We start from the raw sequence: 23,990 nt of genomic DNA on the forward strand, positions 1-23,990 counted from the left end.
ATGGCATTTTTAGTTTCTTTTTAATTTCTTTGGAAACCACTTGGATTTGGTTTGATAAGCCTTAGGTAAGGTGTATGAAGGTTTTCCAAACCTCTAAGCAAAGTAGAAAAGCTTAGGGTAAAGTTTTATAAATATAGCCATAGGCAAATATGCCCTTTTCTTATTTATTTTCCTTTTATTTCATTTTAACTAAGAGGGTGAAAAGAGGGGTGAGGTTTAGGGTTTTAGATCACTTCAAAAACTAGTAACAAGCAATCTTGGCAATAACACAAGAATTAAGCAAGATCACTATGTATCACACTTAATTTAATAAAAGTTTTTGTTGGTTCCAAAATTTGGAACTAGGGAAATTCATTTGTTTTGTTTTGAAATTCTTGGGATGTTACAATGAGTAAGTGTACTACTTCAGAAATTTCGAACATGTGTTTTTCATCTTGGGCATAATAATCAATTTGGCATTTGTACTAATGTGTGATTTATTTGCAGCAACTGGACATGGGAGGTCAAGCCCGCTCGCCAGCCTAACACCTTGCTTGGGGCTCTGATTAAGAAGTTCTGGCCGGGCAGATACACTCCCCTTAGCATGGTCCCCGGTGGCGAGACGAGGCTAGCCACTACTTGGGCGGACTATGAGGATGCCCCTGCCGTAGGCTTCACGACAGCTGCTGAGGCTGTGACCACCAAGTTCTGGGTAAGGCATATATTTCTCGAGCACCGTTCATAGTTGATGACCCTAATGTGCTAACTCATGACTTTCACAACTGATTTATGCATGATTGAAGTGCTTCTATCGTGTGGACCCGGAGCATGAGACGCATGCGCGTCTCACTTTGCGTGGCGCTTGCGAGAGGTTGACACCGCAGCAGTGGTACAACCAAAAGGTCACCTGCGCTAGTGCCTTCTGGGCTAACAAGGGTAAGAGGGTCAAGAAGGAGTACTATGTTGGTAACCAGCCTACGGAGGAATGGGCAATGACCATTGATGAGTACATGTCGGTGAGTAAAATGTCAATGAGATTCTACATTGCTGCTAAGTTTTCATTGGATTATCTTGAGTTGAGTATTGCGTTTTCAGGTTTGTCCCGAGTGGGCCGAGCAGCATAGGGAGGCATTGGAGGAGCTGATTAGGGCGAGATGGCTCAGGTTGGACGAGGAGTTTGCAGCCGTGTCGAGGCGTAACATGGAGAACCGAGGCACCGGTGGCACACACTGCGCGGGAGGCCGCGACTACACCCGCTTCAAGGGGAAAAAAGTATGTATATACATGGAACGATCTTCTTTCATTTCCCGTCATGTCTCATTTGTGATACGCATAACTTTTCTTTTTGCGATGCAGGTGGCCGAGGCACCACCTGGGGTGGTGCTTCATGATGCCCAGATATATGACATGATGCGGCAGAAGCAGAAGCCCAATCCCGCATTGCCTCAGCCACAGTACTACGGCAATGCCAAGGCCGCCCAGGAGGACTACTGCGACATGGTGTTGTCTCGTCACCCGGAGGTGGATGACCCCTTGAGCATTCCGATCGACGAGGAGTCGTTGGTCCTGTCGGGGCACGGGCGTCCGCATGGCCGTTTCCCCTTTCTAAATAAGGCGGTCAAGCCTACCCCAGCCACGAGCTACACGCGTCTCAAGCATACCCTCACCGCCGACAGCCCCCAGCCTCGTCCACGGCCTGCTCGTCCACCCGCCTACGATGTAAGTTTTCCTCATTTTCATCCTCTTTCCGGTTTTTCTTCCTACATGGCTAAGTGTTGACGAGATTCATTATTTCTGAAATTGTAGCCTGAGTTCGAGGCGGCCTTCGAAGCCTGCAATGAAGTGTATCAGCAGGCCACTGCCCAGTGGAATAGGCAGAATACGGCCTACATGGCGTATATAGGAGTAAGTCTGAATCTTTCTTCTCGCAAGTAGATGACAAGTCTCAGTTTGACGCTTTATTTCTGCAAAGCCTAACTTGTAACCTATCTTGCAGGAAATGATGATTTCTATGTCTACTGGTACACCGCCACCGGCTCGAGTTACCGTGGCGGGGGACATGCCTATCATGCCATCGAGGGCAGCTTTCGCTGCGACTTACTACGGATCCACACCAGAGGTAAGTTCTTTGCCAAACCGGTAGTTACCACTTCCCTTTGCATCGCAAGTTGCTAACATGTAGGGAATACGTAGGGAACGGGATGCTCCGGGAACCAGGCCTCGCCGGGTGGGCGCGAGGTCACACCGGTTCATCAAGGTGGTCAGTCTGCTGGGCGTTCTGCTGGTGCCTCTCCTTCGACTACTCCTGGGACTACTCCCGGTGCCTCTCCGTCGACTTCTCCTGGGCGTAGCACCGGTCCTTCTCCAGGTGGTTCTTATGCAACTTCTACCGGAGCGCAACCCCGGGCTGCTCGTTTCGCCAACGATAAGGGCGGACACACCCCGCCCGGGTCCTTCCTTCGCTAGTCGGCACCGGGCTTCTTGCTTGCTACCTACTACTATTCCTATCATGTGCTACCTACTACTATGTAGTTGGATGACACGGCACTCTCCTCTTGTATGCTACTATGTGTATTTTGGTGAATTATGGTGAATTACGGTGAATTTCTGTGAATTTCGGTGAATTTCGATGAATTTGGATGTATGAACTGCTGTACTGTCGTAACTGAACTGCTTTACTATAAATTGTGAACTGCTGTACTGCCAATTGTGAACTGCTGGAGAGAAAAAAAAATGGAGAAGGCTACGCTGAGGGCCATGCCGTCGGCATAGGGGCCTGCTGCGACCATATGGTCAAGGCTACGCCGAGGGCCATGCTGTCGGCATAGAGGCCTGGCGTGCGGCGCAAGCAAAGCAGCACGGGCGCGCGCACGGACGCCACGTCTCGCAAGCCGGCCGTCGGCGTCTACATGGTTTGGGGTCACCTCGACGCGCCACGTCGCGCGCTACGCCGAGGGCTACGCCATCGGCGTATGGTTTCCGCCGTTAACGGCGACGGCTCGCCGTGGATGCTACGCCGAGGGCGTCTACGCCGAGGGGCACGCCGGCCGTCGGTGTAGGACGCGTACGCCGAGGGCTAGCCCTACGCCGACGGCACACCTACCTACGCCGAGGGACCCAGACGCCGAGGCGGTACGCCGAGGGCTACCGTCGGCGTAGCCTACGCCGAGGGCCAGGCGTGGCTACGCCGAGGGCAGCCGGCCGTCGGCGTCTCTGCCGATTCCTGTAGTGATTAATATCCGTAAGCTAACTAAGGACACTTTTGATGCTCTATATATATTCTGAGATTAGCTTTTATATGTGTGAGATAGAGCAAGTATGGATAAGAAACTCCTGAATTATGTAGGAAGAACAGTTTGTAGGGATACCAAACTATTTGAGTCATTCTTGACCAGGCTGGTGCCCTGAACAGTAACTGAAAATTGTGCAGTAATAGAATATTTCGGCTCATTTTGTTCCTGAATAGTTGGTGCTAATCAATAATAATTTTTATAGGCTCCTCAGATATGAGCAGCTACTTGCCCTTATATGGTCTAAATTATCAAGCACTCAGTTTGGTTCCTCATTCCTTTCCTGGAAATTCTTTACAGTTTGCATAACAAAAAATTTAAAAAAAATTATCGTCTATACGTGAACATTTCTGGTAGTGTATCCTCATGATTGCTCATTTTTCTATTTCATGTGCCATGAAATGGTTTTTGATGCTTTCTGCATTCTCATTTGGGAGCAATTTAGCTTGATATTTTATTGTGAGATTATCAGCTAGAAATGGCCGTATCAAATATAGTCAATGTTCGCGCTCAAATCCATGTTAAGATAACTTGCACCTGGTAAAGTAAATCTCCTGAGTGCTTAAGGAACTTGTTCCAGTATCTTCATTTTTATTTTCAAGTAGCTGAGCACCTTCTATGTCTTCAGATACACCGACTCTTATGTTATCTTTTCATTCATTTACAGGATTTGGTTCTGAGTAAGGGCAAGAAGATCTGGGTTGGCGGTTGATGTGCTATTTCTTTCACTATTCAGAAATGCAAGGAAGGCTTAAGCATATATGCTAGGACAGTGTTTCCATATCTTCTGTGTGTGCATTTTGTTCCGATTCACTCAGGGACTTGTACTGTATATGTAACTTGTGAAATCTGGAGCGGCTGTAGACCACCGATTTATTAGTATCATGTAATCTAGGCCATCCTTTTATGGATGGTGGGAGTATATAATTCTGGCTGAACTTATTTGGCTCTTGAACTGGTTAGTGCTCTATCGGCGTTTCTTATTGTTCTGTTCTGATGTGGTGATCCGTTATTTAGGGCGTGTTTGGATACTCGAAAACTTTTTTCTGCATTTAGGGAGATCTGCTCATTCAGTCATGATTCATCTGGCTAAGTTCAAATTTAAGTTATGCATCTAGTTTGGTTGGTAACAAAATATTTTTGGTCCATTTGTGCACTTCGTTTGGCTGTCAACAAAGTTAATTTCGGGGTAGAGGATATAAATTTTGGTTGTTCGGTTTCATACACCGTGATGTTGTGGTAACCACTTCTCACAAGTGGTGACACTACCACACACACTACTATGAATAACATGCATGCAACATGTTTGGCCCTAGCTACTAGCAAATATTAATTCGTCGACACGTTACCTAAGGGTGAGATTGAGAAGAATTGATGTGATGTCTCTTTCACTAAATTGGAGTTTACCACAAGTACCAGTCACACACATACACATAAAGGGGTTCATGGAACACAATGGCATGGTGTTGGCTCATCAGTTCTTCTTCACATGCTCGTCTTCGGATCTTGGTGTGGCCTCTATCAGCCCACATAGTGTCAACCCACTCCTACCTTTTGTTCTTCCAGGACTCATTATTAGTAGCACTGATACCGTGGCGAGCATCATGGCGAGCATCAGCATCGTCAGTCCTCACATCAATCTCATCCGGGAAGAACAAGCTTAACTTGGGTGGGGAAATGATGGAATGGCTTCTCATCAAGGATCTTAAACATGTTCTTCAAAGACCGAATGCTATCTCTTCACTATTCGGAAATGCAAGGTTGTCAGTAGATAGTGTTTCTATTTCCCTTTTTGCGTGGGCGTTTTGCTCCAATTCACTCAGGGACGGTGTGCAGTGTGCATTATATGTAACTTATGAACTCTGGAGCTACTCTAGACCACCTAGTTGGTAGTATGAAGAAAACCCTGTTACACGGTTCAGGCTGAACTTATTTGGCTCTTGAATTGATTAGTGCTCTCTCAGGGTCTTTTCTTTTGACTGATCCGTAATTTTATCTATGTGCCAAGATATGGATGTTTGGAGGAGTGAAACAAGAGGTGTTAGTTAGATAAACTGTACTTTTCGGTTGGATGCCATTGGTCAATCTTGCTCGATATTCTGAATACCCACCCAGAAACACAATGTGTTGTACATGCTAAAATTTGCACACAAGTTTCACATCTGAATTCTTAGTGCCCCAAATTCAAGCTACAGTCAGCACAAATTTTTCGGGGCGAATACCCCGTAACAACAAACTAACTACGCTAGAATTGCATCTCAAATCAAGATTCCAAATACTCGTCGCCCCTTTCGTGAATGATCTTGTCAAAAGATGGAGTAGTTCGAACGGTGTGTCTTGGAACATAGGTTACATATATGAAATAATTTAAGCTTAAGCACGTGAAATATGAACTCTGAAGCTGCTATTGCTCCAACAAGCACTCTCAAGAGCCATCTGGGAGAGATGGAGAACTAGATCATTGTCTTTGCACCGGTGATGTGATGCGATTCTGAACAAACATTACAAGAACCGAGTTTTGCATTCATAAAAAAGGTCATCACAGACTGCACTTGCAATTACAGAGAGGTGGCCTAGTTCCAGCCAGGTTTCACACATCAAACTGTCAGGGCTGGAATGAGTTTCTCCGCGCAACCACAAAATCGGTAGGCCAAAGCATCTCCACCAAACAAACAAGCCTGATAAACTACACCAGCATTCCTTCTCAAATCAAGATTCCAAATGGTCACCTGTCTTTACAGAAAGTTGCAGCTGCGAACTATTTCTTCACTCAAAAATCACATTGGGACAGAAAGTTGCAGTTAACTTCACATCTGAATCATTAGGGCTCCACGTGCAAACTACAGCTAGTACAAATTTTCTGGGGCGAATACCTCCAGAAAAATAAACTGACTAAACTAGCATTGCCTCTCAAATCAATATACCAAAGAGTCATCTTGCTCCTCCCGTGAATCATCTCATGCATCCACACCTTTGCCCTCGGGTGAACATCTAGATTACACAGTATATGAGTGCCCTTTGTTCCACATGAACATTTGCAGGGCAGTATCGATGTCCAAGCTTCAGAACACAACATCAACCTTTGCCCTGTTTGAAGTAGTGCGAGATCCGCACGGCCAGGATGTCGACCCACGTGTCTGGTACGCCTGGCAGGCACCAGTGCATGCAGTCCTGGCCCCAGACCGCCACCGCGTCCTTCTTCCCGAGCCAAATAGCGGGGTGGGCATCGGCGCGGAACTCGCTCATGTAGGTCAGGTTGAGCAGCTGGATGTCCGTGTTGACTAGCACTTCCTGGATCGCCGAGTTCACTAGCCTCGCTTCTTTGTTCACTCCGCCGAACCTTGGAACGAACCAAGAGTCGAGCTGCACAGTATATTAGGGAATCATGGTTGGGAATATTGATATCAAAATATCAGAACTACAAAAGCTTGGCCCTCTTTTTGGTACCTCGTGTTCTTCTAGGAGCCTATCTGACATGCAGCTGCCGTTGTGATCCCATTCGCCCCCATCGAAGTGCCTGGGTGACTGTGTGCGCCACAGCTTCAGAGTTTTACTTGGGACCTCCCTTTCAATGTACGAGGCCACACTTTTGAGGACTACTTTTAGTCCATTGAAGATGTCGAGTGGAGGCTCAATAGGTTTTCCCCCTTTGTAGAAAACAAGGGGAGTCTCTTTTGGAAATTTATCCGGACCCCACCTGAGAAAGAGAAATGCAGTCATGACTCACGATCAAATTACAAATATAGCTTCCACGGGATAAAAGGGATGTACAACAGCAGTACACATCACCATGTTAGTTAACTTAGGATTATCATGTTACAATGGCAAGTACACGAAGAAGTTCAAAATAAATAACATGTGAAGACTGGAAGAGAAAAAAAGGCTTTTCTAGGTAATACGAACGACTCAGTTTCCAAGTAACCTCCAACATAGAGAATATGCAGTGTTAAGAGTTGGTATCAAACAAAACCTATGAAGTATGAACAATATCAGTACCCCTTGAACCAAAATAGAGAAAACGAGCTTCATCCTATATTCCTATGTTGCCAGTACGCAAAAGGGCTAACGATAGTAAGACATAGAGTAAATAACGTCAACCTAGATAACATAAATACTCACTAGTGTCCGGTGTTGAAAATGAGCACGTCATAGAACTTGGTGATATTTACCCAATCATCAGCAGGAATGTCAACATCAACTCTGTAAGTTCCCTTAATTCCATCCTTGTGAATTTGGGAATTCTCTACAGGCTGCCGCCTTTGTATCATTAGTTATCAACACGTGAGTTCTATGATTTTATCATATGAACTTTTTTTTTCGATAAAGGAGCATAGCCCCAGCCTCTGCATCAATAGATGCACATGGCTTTCTTTATTAAAAATCAAGTGTCAATTCACCATAAACCATCCTCACTTATTACAATCACTGAGAAGCTAAAGTCGAAAACGAAATAACCAGGCAACATAATTCTCACTTATCATATGAACAATGAAGTATAAAATTAAAATGCTGTCATGCTCGTGTGCCAGAGCACAAATGCATGCATTTCTGCAGTTGAAATGTCAGATGCTATAGGTTTAAGTTTAACAATTATGGTCCTTTTAAATTATTCATACAAACATCTGCATTAAGGTTTACACATCATGAAAGTGACAAAACTGTCCAATTGTCCCTGCATGTCTAACATATTGGTACATGACATAACACATGTCATAACACTAGGATGAAATGCTAACATATATTCAGAATTGATCAGAAACTAACTATTTAGCAGACAATAAGAACCCTCTGATGTTTCGATAGGTAGATCTAAGTTTGTTCATCAAAACATATAGTGGACAAAAAATAAAATCTTACGCACTAATAAACGTCTACATCAAGATTTTTTTTTTTTTTTTTGCCTTTTGTCTTGTGTGGATGTCAGAGTACAAAAAAGCAAGTGTTGCTAGCTAAAATAAACAACAAAAGCGGTGGCATACGAATTCACAATTCAGCAGCCACAGCGCTACAGACTTGCAGAGATTAACCATATGCAGCATCAGTGCATTTCAAGTTCTCAACACCATTTGCTAATTGCTATGGAATCATTCCTGATTTCTCGAAGAGAGCAGAACTACCACTGCAGTTAAGTTTCAGTCCCTAACACACCACAACAACGATCATGATCCGCGAAGCGAGGCACAGATATTCCAAACTCTCTATGGAGAATATGCATCGCCCGAAACTCCCTTTGAAGTGTATGTCAAAGCTACAAGAATTGCACTCTCATGTCTAACATCACAGTTAGGAAGCAAATTGAAATCCTTTTAAGCTATTGACACATCTAGTAGTTTTATCTATTTTTCTACAGTTCATCAAGCTCTTTGAAAAAGCACAAGATGTACTCTAGCTGTCCAGATCCTAGAGCAACAATCAAAGTATGATTCTTCATCTAGTAGCCACCCAGATATACTCTAGATGCTCTGTGAAAAAGCTGTACTTTTCGGTTCGATTCCATTGGTCAATTTGCTCGATGTTCTAAATACCCATCCAGAAACCACAATGTGTTGTACGTGCTGAAATTTGCACTCAATTTTTTTTTTGCCGGTAGCACTCAAATTTCACATCTGAATCATTAGGGCCGCAAGTTCACGCTATGAAGTATGAACAATATCAGTACCCCTTGAACCGAAATAGAGAAATAAGAGTTCCATCCTATGTTACCAGTACACAAAAGGGGGGACAATAGCAAATCATAGATTAAATAACTTCAACCTAGATAACTTAAATACTCCCCACAGTGTTGAAAATAAGCACGCCGTAGAACTTGGTGATATTTACCCAATATCATCAGTAGGAATGCCAACATCAACTATGTAAGTTCCCTTGATACCATCCTTCTGAATTTTTGAATTCTCTACAGGCTGCCGGCACCTTTGTATCATTAGTTATCAGCATGGGAGTTCTATGATTTTATCATATGAGCTATGAAGTATAAAATTAAAATGAAGTCCTGCTCGTGTCCATAGCACAAATGTGTGCATTTTTGCAGTTGAAATGTCAAATGCTATAGGTTTAAACTTAACAATTATGGTCCTTCTAAATTATTCATACAAAGATCCGCATTACTGAGCTTTACACATCACGAAAGTGACGAAACTGTCCAATTGTCCATACATCTCTAACAAATTGGTATAGGAAATAACACATGCCATAACACACTAGGATGGAATGCTAACGCATACTCAAAATTCATCAGAAACTGACTATGTAGCAGACTATAAGAACTCTCAGACGTTCCGATAGGTAGATCTCAGTTTGTTCCTCAAAACATATAGTGGACAAAAAAAATTCTTACACACTAAAATACATCTACATCTAGCAATTGTTTCGATTTTTGTTGTTGTGTGGATGTCAGAGTAAAAAAAAGCAAGTGTTGCTAAGAAAAAGCAAGTGATTCTCAGTCCACATCTAGAAATTGTTTTGATTTTGTGTATTATTCTATTGGGTTTGCACATATCATATATAAGCTCCACCCTCACTTACTTATTCATCATATCATTCAATTAGGACACCACACAATCATCGGCCACTAAACTGATTACATTATTGTTTGGATAATTCGTCAATCATGGCTCATCGTCCCTAGCTTACAAGGATGGTACCAGCAGCATGGAGCTTTCCATGTAATGGCATCTGAATGATTTTGCATATTATTCTATTGGGTTTGCACATATCATAAGCTCCACCCTCACTCACTTCTTCAAGCCCCACGGCTCTCCATCTCTCCTTTCCTTCGGGGCACCTGAAAGATACACATGTATGGCCAACAAACAATGAAATATAAATCAGTCGATTAACATACAAAATCCAGGAGCATAACTAAAAACTTAGGCCTCTAAGTCAAGACTTAAGGACATGAGGGTGAATCTTTATTAATTGCTAAAACGCTCATTTGTTTTCTGACATCTTGGTACCTCTGAAGCTTACCGTCTCATCTCAAGGATTCATATAATACTGCAGATATGGACTTGTGCTACATATCTCATGACCAGAGCACATTGCCATCAACAAACTCTTGCCAGAAAAATACATGTATGGTGGAGATCTCTTCCATGTAACACACCAGCGCACGATGATGCCTTTAAATCTCAATTGGGTGGAGCACAAGCGGATGGAGTTCCGGCAAAGTTGGCCAGATGGAGAGATGGCAATGTCGAGCACATGGTTGCCCATAGCTGCTTTGCTCATCAAAACAAGACCGACTAATTTGCTCTAAACCAATCGGTTGAGTTGGAGAGTTGCCCTAAACGGTGACTGGCGCTCAGGGGATCTGCGCGGCTGCGCAGATCGGCAAATTTGTATGTATGCTGGCCACCCTCCACATCAGCATCACGGCCAGTGCTGAGCCGTTAGCAGCACAACAAGAATTACACGTGCCCCCCAAATCTCTCAAATCTAGTCAATTGTTGATGCATACAAAAAGAAAATCCACGACTAGTGCAAATAGGAAGAGCGAAAGTCCACGCTTGTTCGTGTAAGGAGTATCAATCCTTTTCTTCGGAGAGGGCGAGAAAATCACAAATCAACCTAATACCCTGCCTGAAACATGGCCCTTGAGGTCAGCCTTCTTAGTCTCCATCCGATGATATCCCACTCCTGGAAATGTGAGCTCGGCGTTCGAAAGAAGCTGAGAGAATGTCATGGCCTTGACGGCGGCGCAATCCAACATGGCGGGACGCAGATTCATGATACCAAAACAGCTAGCATGGCGTCGTGTTGTGTTTTGTATCGCTGAAAATTGGATCAGGAAAGGCATGTAGAGGTCGTGGCCGGCCGACTTCCTGCGCGGTGCTAATTAATATGGAGAGATCATGTTCGGCTGGCTCCGTGTAACCAGCAAGAACTCTGAATCGAGTAGGAAACGTTGAACTGTTTGGATTAGAATTGGGAAGCCACGAAAGCCCACGAGGGGCTGTTAACTCGGCATTAGTCCTTTTTCATGTACCAAAACGATTTTGCAGTTGTGTCCTACATTGAGTTCTCGATCGAGTTAACCACACACGGATCGAATGGGCTACATGCCGGTTTTTTGTACGTAGAAGGACATGTTTTGATTTTTGACCTACCACTACCGACTGCAATTTATTAATAAATATTCGTATTTCACCGATGTGGAGATGGCGAGGGTGCCAAGAGGCAGTAGGTCAGAATGGACCAGGGCGGAGACAGTCTGACATGCAACACCAGCTACAACCAATGGTGCATGAATGGACAAAGCATTCGTGGGGCGAGGGTTAGCGTTTCAAGGGTGAGACACCTTTCAACACTTAAAATTGTATTTTTTTCTTATCAACAATATTTGTTGTGGCCCAGTCTATGGAAACGACATTTTAAATTTCAGCAACTGAACGTAGATAAGTAAAACTACGATATTATTTGTTGATATCGAAATTGTACATCAACTAGCACATTAGCATGATCATTTGGGACAACACGAGAGCAATTAGACCTAACGAGATGTCAAAGGAGGATGGGTTGGCGACCCTACTACGTTTGAAGAAGATTTTTTGCACTCTTCTTCACATATGCCCTCGGTTAGGTAGCAGCTGTATGTTATTAAAGAACAGTAACAATATCCGCTTTTGCAAAGTGAGCCATGCTTTTTATACGCGCATAGTCCACCTGGTAAATTGATCTTCTCGTTGCTCTTGTCATCAGTGATGCAGCCTACACGAAGAAACGGATATCAACCCTTAAGGTTCATATAGCTCTCGAACATTGAGTAGCCAAAATGTGCAAAAAAATATTTATTACTATTTAAACTTTGGGATCATGATAGATCTTGAAAAATTAGCTTACTTGATATTAATAATAAATACCAGTACTTACAGTGAGCATGAATAGCAAAGCACATAAGAAGAAGAAGCGAGACAAGGGTTGGTGCATGTGCGATGCTAGCGTGCTTCCCCATCGAGACAATTAAATTGCAATGGGATACTTGCTTAAAGGGTTTGTATGTATGTTTTCTACAAGATCATGTTGCTCCACCCACACATTGTTCATGTATATATAGAGAGAGGGAGGAGAAGGATGGTCAATGTGTAGATGCAATTTATAACTTGCAAATAATATGTCAAACAATATGCTTATTAATTGGAATCTATAATATCTATACTATCTATAATAACTATAATTGAAAAACTTGCTCCACCCACACAATATGCTTATTAATTGAAAAATAACTTAATTAATATCTATAATATCTATAAAGTTCATCTCCACTAATATGCATTTAATGTTTGTAAGCTCAAAGCTGGTGCAGCCATATCATCTAAATTTCCATATCCGTTGAATTGCAAAGATGTTGTCTTAATTACGCGGTGGCATATATGGTTTGAAAACAAATGAAGATATGAGGCTTATTTTTCCCCCTCCACCGCTCTCAAAAATTTTTGAGGCACATTTTACATGTGTCCTTAAAACTTTTCAAGCCACATTTTAGATGTGGCCTTAAAACTTTTTGTGGCATGTTAAAATGTGCCCTAAAAGGTAAATCTATGAGGACATATTTTTGAAATGTCCTTAATACTTTTCAAGTAGCAATTAAATTCGGTACATTTTTATGTGTCCTTAAAATTTTTGAAAGCATATTTTTACATTTGAGAGCACTTAAAAGTGTCTCCGTGGGAAGCATCGATCCTTGGTGTGCGCTACATCGTCCATGGAGTGTTGTTTAGCTAATGACAACCTGAACGTGCCGTACGAGGAACGTAAGCATGCGGCGCGGTTAGATAGATTTTTCCCAACATAAAAACAGCAACGATTGATTACTCCTGGCCGGGGACGCGTACGTGGCGCAAGCTTCGGCACGACGGACTTCCGTGGATGCATGCATCGACCAAAGGAGCAATCCACGTCTTCACACATGCAATCCACGTGTTGCATATGCATGCCACGTGGGCGCAACCTGGCCCCACCCTTCGAGGCAAGTCACCTGTTCGAGGGAGAAGGGCGGCAGGGCAGCAGCCAGCAAGTTTCGAAAAAGAAGGAAATTCCCAACTGGCTCACCGGCGGCCAGACGAGGTAAGGCATCGTTTGGTTTATTGCCTCGCAGCAGGACGAATTTATCCCTCGGTTCCAGTGGTGGTGGCGACTGGCGAGTGGCTCGCCGGCGGTCAGATGAGGTGAGGCGGCGCCGCCGCAGGGTATCCAGCTCTTCCTCCCATCAGATCCTGTCCACCATCACGTCGTTTGATGGTTTCTTGCCTTGCAGCGCCGATGACGCCCGTCGCCTGTTCCAAGGAACGCGCGGCCCCGACCTCAGCGCCCTCCCGGACGAAATGCTCCAGCACATCCTCTCCTTCCTCCCAGCGCAGGAAGCCGTGCAGACGTGCGTGCTCGCCCGGCGCTGGCGCCACCTCTGGAGGTCCACCACGGGCCTGCGCCTCGTCGGTCGCGACGGCCCAGGGCCTGCCCGAGACCTCCGGAAGTTCGTGGGCAATCTTCTCAGGCGGCACGATAAGCGCACCGACCTGCACACCGTCGAGATCAAGATCAAATTCGACGCATACTCGGATGGTGATAACCTGCCCTACGTGGTCCTTTGGATCCGTTCTGCTGTGAGGCGCAGAGTTCGTTCGCTCACCCTTCACCACTTTGGTCCATTCCTCGACCTGGACACCAGTCAGCAACTAGGTCCATCCCTCTACCTCGACGGCGCGCATCTCGACTCTCCGCATCTCACAACACTAGACCTTGCAAGTGTAGAAGTAGAATACACCCTTCTGGATTTTGCTAGCTGCCCAGCGTTGGAGTATCTGAAGCTGCACGAGTGCTACATCTCCCTTTCTAAGATATATTCTACCTCGCTGAAGCATCTGAGCATCACTGGTTGCTTTTACGACCCTCCTTGCCGGCTCCATGTTTCTGCTCCAGGCCTTGTTTCCCTGAGACTAGATAATTTCTGGGGTGTCACGCCATTTTTCGAAAACATGGGGCAGCTAGAGACGGCATCGGTGAATCTTGGACGTCACTGCCAGGATACTTGCTGCAGTTATCTTCAGTACGGTATTTACTGTGGAGCCGATAATGCATGTCTTTCTTGCGAGGATTACACAGACGAGCTTGCGATCTTGGGTGGTGTCTCAAGTGCTAGACATCTGGAGCTGATATCTGAATTCCAAAATGTAAGTTACTACTCTCAACTCCTTTGTGTTATCCCTTTTTTTGTGATGCAATACCTACATCGTTGCAAGATATACTAGTACGCTGCAATAAACATATTGTTGGGGGTAACGAATACTTGATATGTTTACCCTTCTGTATGTATGATTTTTCAGATCACTTTATCGAGAGATTTGGAGCACCGCTCTATTTTTAGCAACTTAAAGACTTTATTAGTCAACGAGTACTGGTGTATGCCTCCTGCCAGCTGCGATCGACTAGCTTGCATTCTGAAAACCTCACCAGTTTTACAGAAGCTCACTCTTCAACTTTTCTCCAAGGTATGATAAATCTGGGAACTGGACAATCACCGCACTGTTAAATTTATTATCGTTAATCCATCTTGGTTAAGTATAATTTTCTTACCATAGGGACCAAATCATGAAGTGGAAATGAAAGGAAGCTACAGGGCAATGGAGGGGCCGTCTGCAGCAATATCTGAGCACCTTAAAATAGTTGAAGTCAAGTGTAATGCGGTCGACGATAGAATTCTCGAAGTTTTGAAGTTTCTGCGTGCATTTAATATCCGTAAGCTAACTAATGACACTTTTGATGCTCTCTTTGTTCTGAAATTAGCTTTCACATGTGTGAAAGGTAACAAGCATGGATAAGGAACTCCTGAATTATATAGGAAGAACAGCTTGTAGGGATACCAAACTAGTCGAGTCATTCTGGATCAGCCTAGCAGTGGGGATTAGCTCCCCCCCGCGTAATTCTCGGGGAAAAAAATTCTGGACCAGCCTGGGGGTCGTGACTCATCAGGTGCAAAAAAAACCCAGTATAACCCATTTTGTTAGAAAAGGAGATTTAACCTAACACTGTTGCACAAACAGAAAGTGTAACTTACACAGCATGTAGACTTGTTGATTAGTTCTAATCTTGTGGGCACTAGCACAAATGCTGAATCAATTAGTTCGGAGTAGAGATACAGTATCTTCACATATTCATTAGCTCTGAACAGTAAGTCAAAATGTGTCCAGTAATATTAATTGGTGCTAATCAGTAACACGTTTTATAGGCTCGTTAGCATCTCCTTGCCCTTGTAGGCTAAATGTGATTCCTCACTTTGTTCCTCGGAGAATTCTTTGGAGCTTACATAATGGTTTCTTCGAAAGTAGTAGTATATGCTTATTAGCATGTCTAGCAGTGTATATTATGATTGCTTGCTTCACATTTTCTGTGACATAAAATTTCTTATGATATTTTCTGCATCCTCGTTTAGGAGAAGTTTAGCTAGATGTCTATTTGCTACAGCTAGAAATGGCCGTATCAAATATAAATCAAAGTTTGTTCTCAAATTCATGTTACGATAAGTTATTCCTGGTAAAGTAAATCTCCATCATACTTGCCCAACTTTGTTCAAGACTTCCAGTATCTTCATTTTTTATTTGCAAGTAAACTGAGCACCTTTTACTTCTTCAGATACACCAGACTCTCATGTATCTGTTCATGTAATATAGGATTCGATGTCGAGTAATGGTGAGAAGATCTGGCCTGTCGGTGGATGTGCTAGCTCTTAACTATTCACTCTGGGCTCTGTGGTGACGCTGTACAGCCCGCGGTATATGTAACTTATGAATCCTAGAGCGACTCTAGACCACCTAGTTGGTAGTATCATGTCCTGTTATGGTTCAGGCTCAACTGATCCGCTCTTTAATTGATTAGTGCTCTCAGCGTTTCTGTTATCTCTGTGGTGTGTAAACTTATTCAGTTATGACGTGATCAATAATTGTATCTCCTGTGCCAAGATCTGTTTAGTGCTCTCAGTTTATGTTGCTTGCATAAACCGTGCTTGTCGATTTGATGCCGGTCTATCTGTAACATGTTCTGAATACCTGCCAAGGAACCAAAATGTGCAGAAGGTTATGGTCTATCTGTAACATGTTCTGAATACCTGCCAAGGAACCAAAATGTGCAGAAGGTTATAGTCGAAGTTTCAAATCTGAATTGTTAGGGCTGCAAGTCCAAACTACTAACTACAGTAGCATTGCTTCTCAAATCAAGATTCCGAATAGTAATCTTGGTGGAATGTAGGTGGAATCAATGAATTAGATTAAGCATAAGAACGCGAACCTCCATAAAAACAAACTACTAACTACACTTGCATCATTTCTCAACAATCAGGAGTCTGAGTACTCATCATCTCGCCCCTACCCTGAATGGTCTTTTTAAAAGATGGAGAATTTTTAGCATAAACATAACTGTCGGGGCATGGCTGAAGCTCCTACTGCTTCAAGAAGCCGATTCGGAGAAATAGATACGGTCTTCTGCACATTCTGAACAAACGTTACAAGAACCATGAACAGATTGATGAAGCCGTTAACTGAGTATCGCATTCATACAAAGATGACAACGAGTTCCAGACAAGTTTCACATCTCAGAGTGTCAGCGCTGGAATAAGTTTCTGAGTGCAGCCACAAAATTTGTGGCCAGAGAATCTCCACCGAACAAACAAGCATGGCAAACTACATCTAGCTTACTTCTCAAATCAAGATTCCGAAGGTTCATCTCGCCATCCCGTGAATTATCTCACGTCACGCCTCGGACAACTATTTCAGTGTCACTGTCCCAAACAAGGCTCAGAATGCGCCTTATCCAAGTAAAACACTTGCAGGTCTTCGCGATCGTACCCTGAACATTTGCAGTGCTTCACCATTGCCGCCGCCAGGTGATCCGCCCGGCTAGGATGTCTGGTACGCCGGGCCGTGTCCTTCTTCGGTTCTTCCCAAACAAGATGTCTAGTGCATGGACTCCTGATCTGTTTTGATATCCTTCAGTCCAGTTTTTTTTTTCTTTTGACAGACGTCCACAACACGATCACCTCACCGCGGGACTCTTCTTTACTCGTCGTCTAAGTAGCCATAGCTAGTTGTTCAAAAAGCAGAAACAGAAAAGCCCTAGCTAGCGGCCGATGCAAAACCGGAGCCGCCGTCGCGCACACCATCAAGCCGGCCAGGATGCCAGAGGCGTTAGGCTGCGACATGAACAGCCCAACACCAATCGATTTGCTCCACTTCAACGGTATTCTTTTGTCTGTTCCATTGATTTTGTAATGGTGGTTTTAGTACGACACAGTAATACTTTGGCGCCATGCAAAATCTAACCCATGTACTCCCTCCGTCCCACGAATAGGGAGACTCCGCTGAACTGGTCGGAGCTTCCTCTCGACTTGCTCCCTCTCGTGTTCAGCAAGCTCGGCGCCGCGGAGATCCTCATGGGCGCTGGCCTTGTGTGTCGCTCATGGCGAGAGGCCGCAAGAGTGCCCGAGGCATGGAGGTGTGTGGACATGGAGCACCACATCGTCGTGAGAACCAAGAAGCCACATGTCCTGCGCGCGATGGTAAAGTTGGCTGTGGACCGCTCCCACGGACAAATCGAGTCCTTCGCCGGGGCGGGCTTTGTTACCGATGAACTCCTCACGTATATCGCCCAGAGGTAGGCACATTGTTACTCGCGATCATGCGTGCATTGCAACAGGATAATTAACAAATACTTTTTTTTTGTCATTGATGGCACAGATCGTTCCGCCTCAAGAAACTAAGCCTCTCGTCGTGCAATGTCTCCAACCAAGGATTCCTCGATCTGATAACTAGTTCCCCGCTACTTGAAGAGCTCTTCATTAATATGTGTGATGGCATCACCAACTACGCCTACGAAGTCACTCCCAGAGTATGCCCCCAGCTGAATCATTTCATGATAGAAGAACCAGGTAGGAGGTGTTGCCACGCGTCGCGTAGAATAAGAACCATGGTCAGGTTTCCAACTATATCTTTTATAGCATTTTGATAATAGAAAACAAACATACATATGGTGGTTTCAATATAGAGTAATATTCTATTACAAGACATAAGTAAATTAGCTTCTTACATGTGGTATGCATCATAGAGAGATTTGATGGCCTACTCTGTAATCTGTAGTTTATCATAGTTGTGATGTTGTGAGGTTTTATCGTGACACGTCTTATCACCTCAGTTGCCATATGATTTTCAGACTTCTGCTACCTCTTTGTATGCATAAGTTGACAGTGACATTTTGCCAAGTCTATACTGAGACACGGCCCAAGGATGGATAGAAGTCAGTAGTGACATCTAGAGTAGAGGTTCATGTGGGAATGATAATGACAATAGTTTCCATCCCCAGAGTTATTTTGACCAATTTCTAGGTAATAATTGTTTGGGTTGGCTCTCACCGAGGATCATATACTAGTGTAAAATACGATAGATAACAAGTATAGAGTGCATTAGACAACCTAATAATCCAAAAGTGTGGTACACACAACCAGCAGAAAATGCAGTAATATTTGTTTTCTCTAACGAAAATGCAGTACAAATTAGTGTGTACTAGTGACCTTGCACGTGCAGATGCATGTGACTGAAACACGAAAAAAAACTGTTGATATGTTTTTCCTCTTCAGTATAGAATTGCTGTAGAAGAAAACTACACCAGGCATGCAATTTTGCAAGATCCTAAGAAATGTTGAGCCGAACATATTCCATGTAGAAGAGAAAAATTAGGCATGTATACCCATAGTTCCCCGACATACAAATAAAATTAGAGTAGTTAATTCTGAGACAAGAATCGTTAATAGCATATGCGTACAATTTGTAATTACAAAACTAGATTAAGGATTTCAGACGGTTCTGATCATATAGACCAACTTGAACTTTTTGTATTGGTATAGAAATGTCGTACACGTTTGTCACAGAGTAGTGCAATACAAAATGAAATCACATGCCTTCATTTACAGAAAGTTGCAGTTAACTTTCACATCTGAATAGTTAGGGCTCCAGGTCCAAACTACAGCTAGTACAAATTTTCTGGGACGAATACCTCCAGAAAAATAAACTGACTAAACTAGCATTGCCTCTCAAATCAATATACCAAAGAGTCATCTTGCTCCTCCCGTGAATCATCTCATGCATCCACACCTTTGCCCTCGGGTGAACAGCTAGATTGCGCGGTATATGGGCGCCCTTTGTTCCACATGAACATTTGCAGGGCAGTATCGATGTACAAGCTTCAGAACACAACATCAACCTTTTCCCTGCTTGAAGTAATGCAAGATCCACGCGGCCAGGATGTCGACCCACGTGTCTGGTACGCCTGGCAGGCACCAGTGCATGCAGTCCTGGCCCCAGACCGCCACCGCGTCCTTCTTCCCGAGCCAAATGGCGGGGTGGGCATCGGCGCGGAACTCACTCATGTAGGTCAGGTTGAGCAGCTGGATGTCCGTGTTCACTAGCGCTTCCTGGATCGCCGAGTTCACTAGCCTCGCTTCTTTGTTCACTCCACCGAACCTTGGATCAAACCAAGAGTCGAGCTGCAGAGTATTTTAGGGAGTCATGGCTGGGAATATTGATATCGAAATATCAGAACTAAAAAAGCTTGGCCCTCTTTTTGGTACCTCGTGTTCTTCTAGGAGCCTATCTGACACGCAGCTGCCGTTGTGATCCCATTCGCCTCCATCGAAGTGCCTGGGTGACTGTGTGCGCCACAGCTTCAGAGTTTTACTTGGGACCTCCCTTTCAATGTACGAGGCCACATTTTTGAGGACTACTTTTAGTCCATTGAAGATGTCGAGCGGAGGCTCAATGGGTTTTCCTCCTTTGTAGAAAATAAGGGGAGTCTCTTTTGGAAATTTATCCAGACCCCACCTAACAAAGAGAAATGCAGTCATGACTCACGATCAAACTACAAATATAGTTTCCACGGGATAAAAGGGATGTACATCACCATGTTAGTTAACTGAGGATTATCATGTTACAATGGCAAGTACACAGAGAAGTTCACAATAAATAACATGTGAAGACTGGAAGAGAAAAAAAGGCTTTTCTAGGTAGTACGAACGACTCAGTATCCAAGTAACAAAGAGAATATGCAGTGTTACGAGTTGGTATCAAACAAAACCTATGAAGTATGAACAATATCAGTACCCCTAGAACCAAAATAGAGAAATAGAGCTTCATCCTATGTTACCAGTACGCAAAAGGGGGAATGATATCAAGGTATAGAGCAAATAACTTCTACCTAGATAGCATAAATACTCACCAGTGTCCGGTGTTGAAAATGAGCACGTCGTAGAACTTGGTGATATTTACCCAATCGTCAGCAGGAATGTCAACATCAACTCTGTAAGTTCCCTTGATTCTATCCTTCTGAATTTTGGAATTCTCTACAGGCTGCCACCTTTGTATCATTAGTTATCACCACGTGAGTTCTATGATTTAATCATATGAACTATGAAGTATAAAATTAAAATGCAGTCCTGCTCGCGTCCAGAGCACAAATGTGTGCATTTTTGCAGTTGAAATGTCAAATGCTATAGGTTTAAGTTTAACAATTATGGCCCTTCTAAATTATTCATACAAACATCGGCATTACTGAGCTTTACACATCACGAAAGTGACAAAACTGTCCAATTGTCACTGCATGTCTAACATATTGGTACAGGAAATAACACATGTCATAACACTAGGATGAAATGCTAACATATATTCAGAATTCATCAGAAACTAACTATTTAGCAGACAATAAGAACCTTCCGATGTTTCGATAGGTACATCTCAGTTTGTTAATGAAAACATATGGCGGACAAAAAAAAATTCTTATACGTCTACATCTAGAAATTGTTTTGACTTTTTCTTTTTCTTGTGTGGATCTCAGAGTACAAAAAAAGTATGTGTTGCAAGCTAAAACAAACAAGAAAGCAGAGGCATACGAATTCACAACTCAGCAGCCACAGCGCTACAGACTTGCAGAGATTAACCCTGTAGCATCAGTGCATTACAACACCATTTGCTAATTGCTATAGAATCATTCCTGATTTCTGGAAGAGAGCAGAACTACCACTACAGTTAAGTTTCAGTTCCTAACACACCACAACCACGATCATGATCGACGAAGCCAGGCACAAATCTTCCAAACCCTCCTTGGAGAATATGCATCGCCCGAACTCTCTTTGAAGTGTATGTCAAAACTACAAGTATTGCACACTCATGTCTGCAACATCTAAAATCACAGTAAGGAAGCATATTGAAATCCTTTTAAGCTATGGACACATATAGTTTTATCTATTTTTCTACAGTTCATCCAGCTCTCTGAAAAAGCACAAGGTGTATTCTAGGCTAGAGGCAATCCAGTTCACCCTTGTATCACACAAACATTGTTCTTGTGTTGCAATCTACAAGAAACATTGAAAAAGGAGCAGCGTTCAGCAGATATGGTACGACTCACGTGTACTTGGCGAGCAGCACGGCGCGGTGGTACGCGACGACGACGTCCTCCCGGGGGAAGTAGCCGCCCCGCCACGCGCCCCGCCGCTTCCACTTGCGCGCGCCGGCGTCGCCCGCCCGGAGCGCGCAGAGCAGCGCGATGACCAGGTTCTCCGACAGCGAGTCGCCCACGAGCCCGATCCGGCGCCCCCTGGCCGCGGCCAGGAACGCCGCGGGGTCGACCCTCGGCACGACGCCGCCGCCGCAGCGGGCGGGGGACCAGGAGAGCGCGGCGACGGGGGGGCGGCCGTTGCGGAGGCAGTTCCAGGCGTTGCGGTGGAAGGGACAGGACGGGGAGTAGAGCGGCGGCGGCGAGGGCTCCGGGGTCGGGATCCAGCTGCCGGCGGTGGCGTCGGAGGGGGCGGCGCCGCAGGGGATGGGTGAGTGTGGCGGGGGTTGGGGCGGGGAGGAGGGGATGAGGAGGAGGACGACGGTGAGGGTTACCGGGAGGAGGAGCAGCAGATGCAGGCGGATGCGCGGCATTGCGGGCTGAGGCCCGTCGCCGGCCGGCGATCCCACGGCGGCGAGGCAGATGAGACGAAAGACACTCAGACAGAGAGAGAAGGGGAGAGGAGAGATTTGCTACAGAGGAGAGTTTATTTTTCCTTCCATCAGTTTGAATTTTTTTCTATAATCATGGTTTTTTTTAGGGAATTCTATAATCATGGTTGAATTACTATTAATCATGTGATTTATGTGTGATTCGTGTTTCGCCAACATGGAGACGGCGAGGGTGCGAAGAGGCGGTTCTAACACGGAACACCATCAACAGCCAACGGTGCATGAATGGACAAAAATTTGTGATGCGAGGGTTAGCATTTAAAGGATGAGGCACCGTTCAACACTTTCAATTATAATTTTCTTGCCAACAATATTTTTTGTGGCTCAGTCTCTCCGATGGAAACGAGATCTTGAATTTCTGCAATTGAGCATATAATTTATTGATGTCCAAATTGTACACCAGCTAGCACATTAGCATGATCACTTGGAACAACATGAGAGCAATTAGACGTAATGAGAGGGAAAATGAGGATGGTTTGGCGACCCTACTGCGCTTGAAGAATGCTTTTTGCACTCTTGGTTACATGTGTCCATGGTTGGGTAGCAGTCGTGGTCGTACGATACTAAACAACAGTAACAGAAACCGACTTTGCAAAGTTTCTCATGATTTTTATACGCGCATAGTCCACCTGGTAAATTGATCTTCTCCTTGATCTTGTCATCAATGGTGCGGCCTACATGAAGAAACCGATATCAACCCTTAATGTCCATATATGTCTCGAACATTGAGTAACCAAAATGTGCAAAATCTAGTTATGGACAATTAACTTTTGGGATAGTGCAAGATCTTGAAAAACTAGCTTACTTGATATTAATAATAAATACCAGTACTTACAATGTACATGAATAGCAAAGCACATGAGAAGAAGAAGCAAGACTAGGGTTGGTGCATGTGCAATGCTGGTTTGCTTCCCCATCGAGACAATGCAATTGCAGTGTGATACTTGCTCAAAAGGTTTTTATGTATGTTTTATGATAGATGTACTCGACAAGATCATGTTACTCCATCCACACATTGTTCATGTATATATAGAGAGAGGGAGGAGAAGGAAAGCCAATGTGTAAATGCAAGTATTAACCTGAAAATAATGTGTCCAGCAAACTAATGCCTATTGATTTGAATACATTAATTAGTTGTAACTTGCAACCAAGATAATGCAATTAATAAGCTTCAAATAATATGCCAATCAAATTAATGGTCCTTAATTGGAATTCATTAATTAGCTGCAACTTGCAACTAATATGAGCTTATCCATACAATGCACTAGTCATAACAAGTTACACGTCCCTTCCTCAATTGATGCATATACTCAGTAGTTTTTCTCAAAATTTCAAACTATTGAATAAAAAATCAATGTTGTTAGATAAATTTGGAATAAATTTCATATGATATCTTTATATTATAATAGATGTTGATTTTCCCTAAAAAAATGGTTCAGAATTTACATTTTTTGACTTAAAAAATAATATGCCTTCTTTTGAGAAATGGTTGGAATATAAAAATTCATTGTAATAAATCAGAGACATGTTTTCAAAATATAGAGATATGCCCGTGTTTTTTTTGTCAGTTAGCAAGTTTTGACGTTGCTTAAATCCGTCAAATTGCACATATACTGGTAGCTGCTGTAAATTTATAGCCCCTTTTGAGTTGTATCATGGTATTTGTGAAGACCATGTAGATCTA

General features: G+C 43.8%; 3 protein-coding genes and 1 pseudogene across 3 annotated transcripts; 2 read left to right on the forward strand and 2 right to left on the reverse strand.

Annotated features, from left to right (window-relative positions):
- Positions 1-5,824: 5,824 nt before the first annotated feature.
- On the reverse strand, positions 5,825-7,576 carry LOC127308793 (protein trichome birefringence-like 12; annotated as a pseudogene).
- Positions 7,577-13,405: 5,829 nt separating this feature from the next.
- On the forward strand, positions 13,406-16,367 carry LOC127308791 (F-box protein At5g03100-like). Its single transcript, XM_051339691.2, has 5 exons — positions 13,406-13,435; positions 13,525-14,437; positions 14,591-14,755; positions 14,846-15,002; positions 15,935-16,367. The coding sequence occupies exons 1-5, from the start codon at positions 13,431-13,433 to the stop codon at positions 15,949-15,951; spliced, it is 1,257 nt and encodes a 418-aa protein (XP_051195651.1). The 5' UTR covers positions 13,406-13,430; the 3' UTR covers positions 15,952-16,367.
- Positions 16,368-17,760: 1,393 nt separating this feature from the next.
- Positions 17,761-18,954, forward strand: LOC139832293 (putative F-box/LRR-repeat protein 23). Its single transcript, XM_071822023.1, has 3 exons — positions 17,761-17,909; positions 17,993-18,143; positions 18,889-18,954. Exons 1-3 carry the CDS (start codon positions 17,761-17,763, stop codon positions 18,952-18,954), a joined length of 366 nt encoding a protein of 121 aa, XP_071678124.1.
- A 169-nt stretch (positions 18,955-19,123) lies between these two features.
- Positions 19,124-22,342, reverse strand: LOC127308792 (protein trichome birefringence-like 12). Its single transcript, XM_051339692.2, has 4 exons — positions 21,708-22,342; positions 20,523-20,660; positions 19,879-20,128; positions 19,124-19,794 (listed from the first exon to the last, which is right to left on the reverse strand). The coding sequence occupies exons 1-4, from the start codon at positions 22,226-22,228 to the stop codon at positions 19,507-19,509; spliced, it is 1,197 nt and encodes a 398-aa protein (XP_051195652.1). The 5' UTR covers positions 22,229-22,342; the 3' UTR covers positions 19,124-19,506.
- Positions 22,343-23,990: the final 1,648 nt, after the last annotated feature.

This window comes from Lolium perenne, chromosome 6 (genome assembly GCF_019359855.2).
Source record: "Lolium perenne isolate Kyuss_39 chromosome 6, Kyuss_2.0, whole genome shotgun sequence".
Taxonomy (NCBI): Eukaryota; Viridiplantae; Streptophyta; class Magnoliopsida; order Poales; family Poaceae; genus Lolium; species Lolium perenne.

What these genes read in the sequence shown, in the direction of transcription:
- LOC127308791 (XM_051339691.2), top strand. An exon ending in TGATATCTGAATTCCAAAAT is followed by an intron (nt 14,438 to 14,590) that starts GTAAGTTACTAC and finishes ATGATTTTTCAG; the next exon opens with ATCACTTTATCGAGAGATTT. An exon ending in CTCTTCAACTTTTCTCCAAG is followed by an intron (nt 14,756 to 14,845) that starts GTATGATAAATC and finishes TTCTTACCATAG; the next exon opens with GGACCAAATCATGAAGTGGA.
- LOC139832293 (XM_071822023.1), top strand. Translation starts at nt 17,761, where the DNA reads ATGGAGCACCACATCGTCGTGAGAACCAAGAAGCCACATGTCCTGCGC. An exon ending in CTCACGTATATCGCCCAGAG is followed by an intron (nt 17,910 to 17,992) that starts GTAGGCACATTG and finishes TTGATGGCACAG; the next exon opens with ATCGTTCCGCCTCAAGAAAC. An exon ending in CCTACGAAGTCACTCCCAGA is followed by an intron (nt 18,144 to 18,888) that starts GTATGCCCCCAG and finishes TTTCCTCTTCAG; the next exon opens with TATAGAATTGCTGTAGAAGA.
- LOC127308792 (XM_051339692.2), bottom strand. Translation starts at nt 22,228, where the DNA reads ATGCCGCGCATCCGCCTGCATCTGCTGCTCCTCCTCCCGGTAACCCTC. An exon ending in ATTTTCAACACCGGACACTG is followed by an intron (nt 20,129 to 20,522) that starts GTGAGTATTTAT and finishes TCTCTTTGTTAG; the next exon opens with GTGGGGTCTGGATAAATTTC. An exon ending in GGCTCCTAGAAGAACACGAG is followed by an intron (nt 19,795 to 19,878) that starts GTACCAAAAAGA and finishes AATACTCTGCAG; the next exon opens with CTCGACTCTTGGTTTGATCC.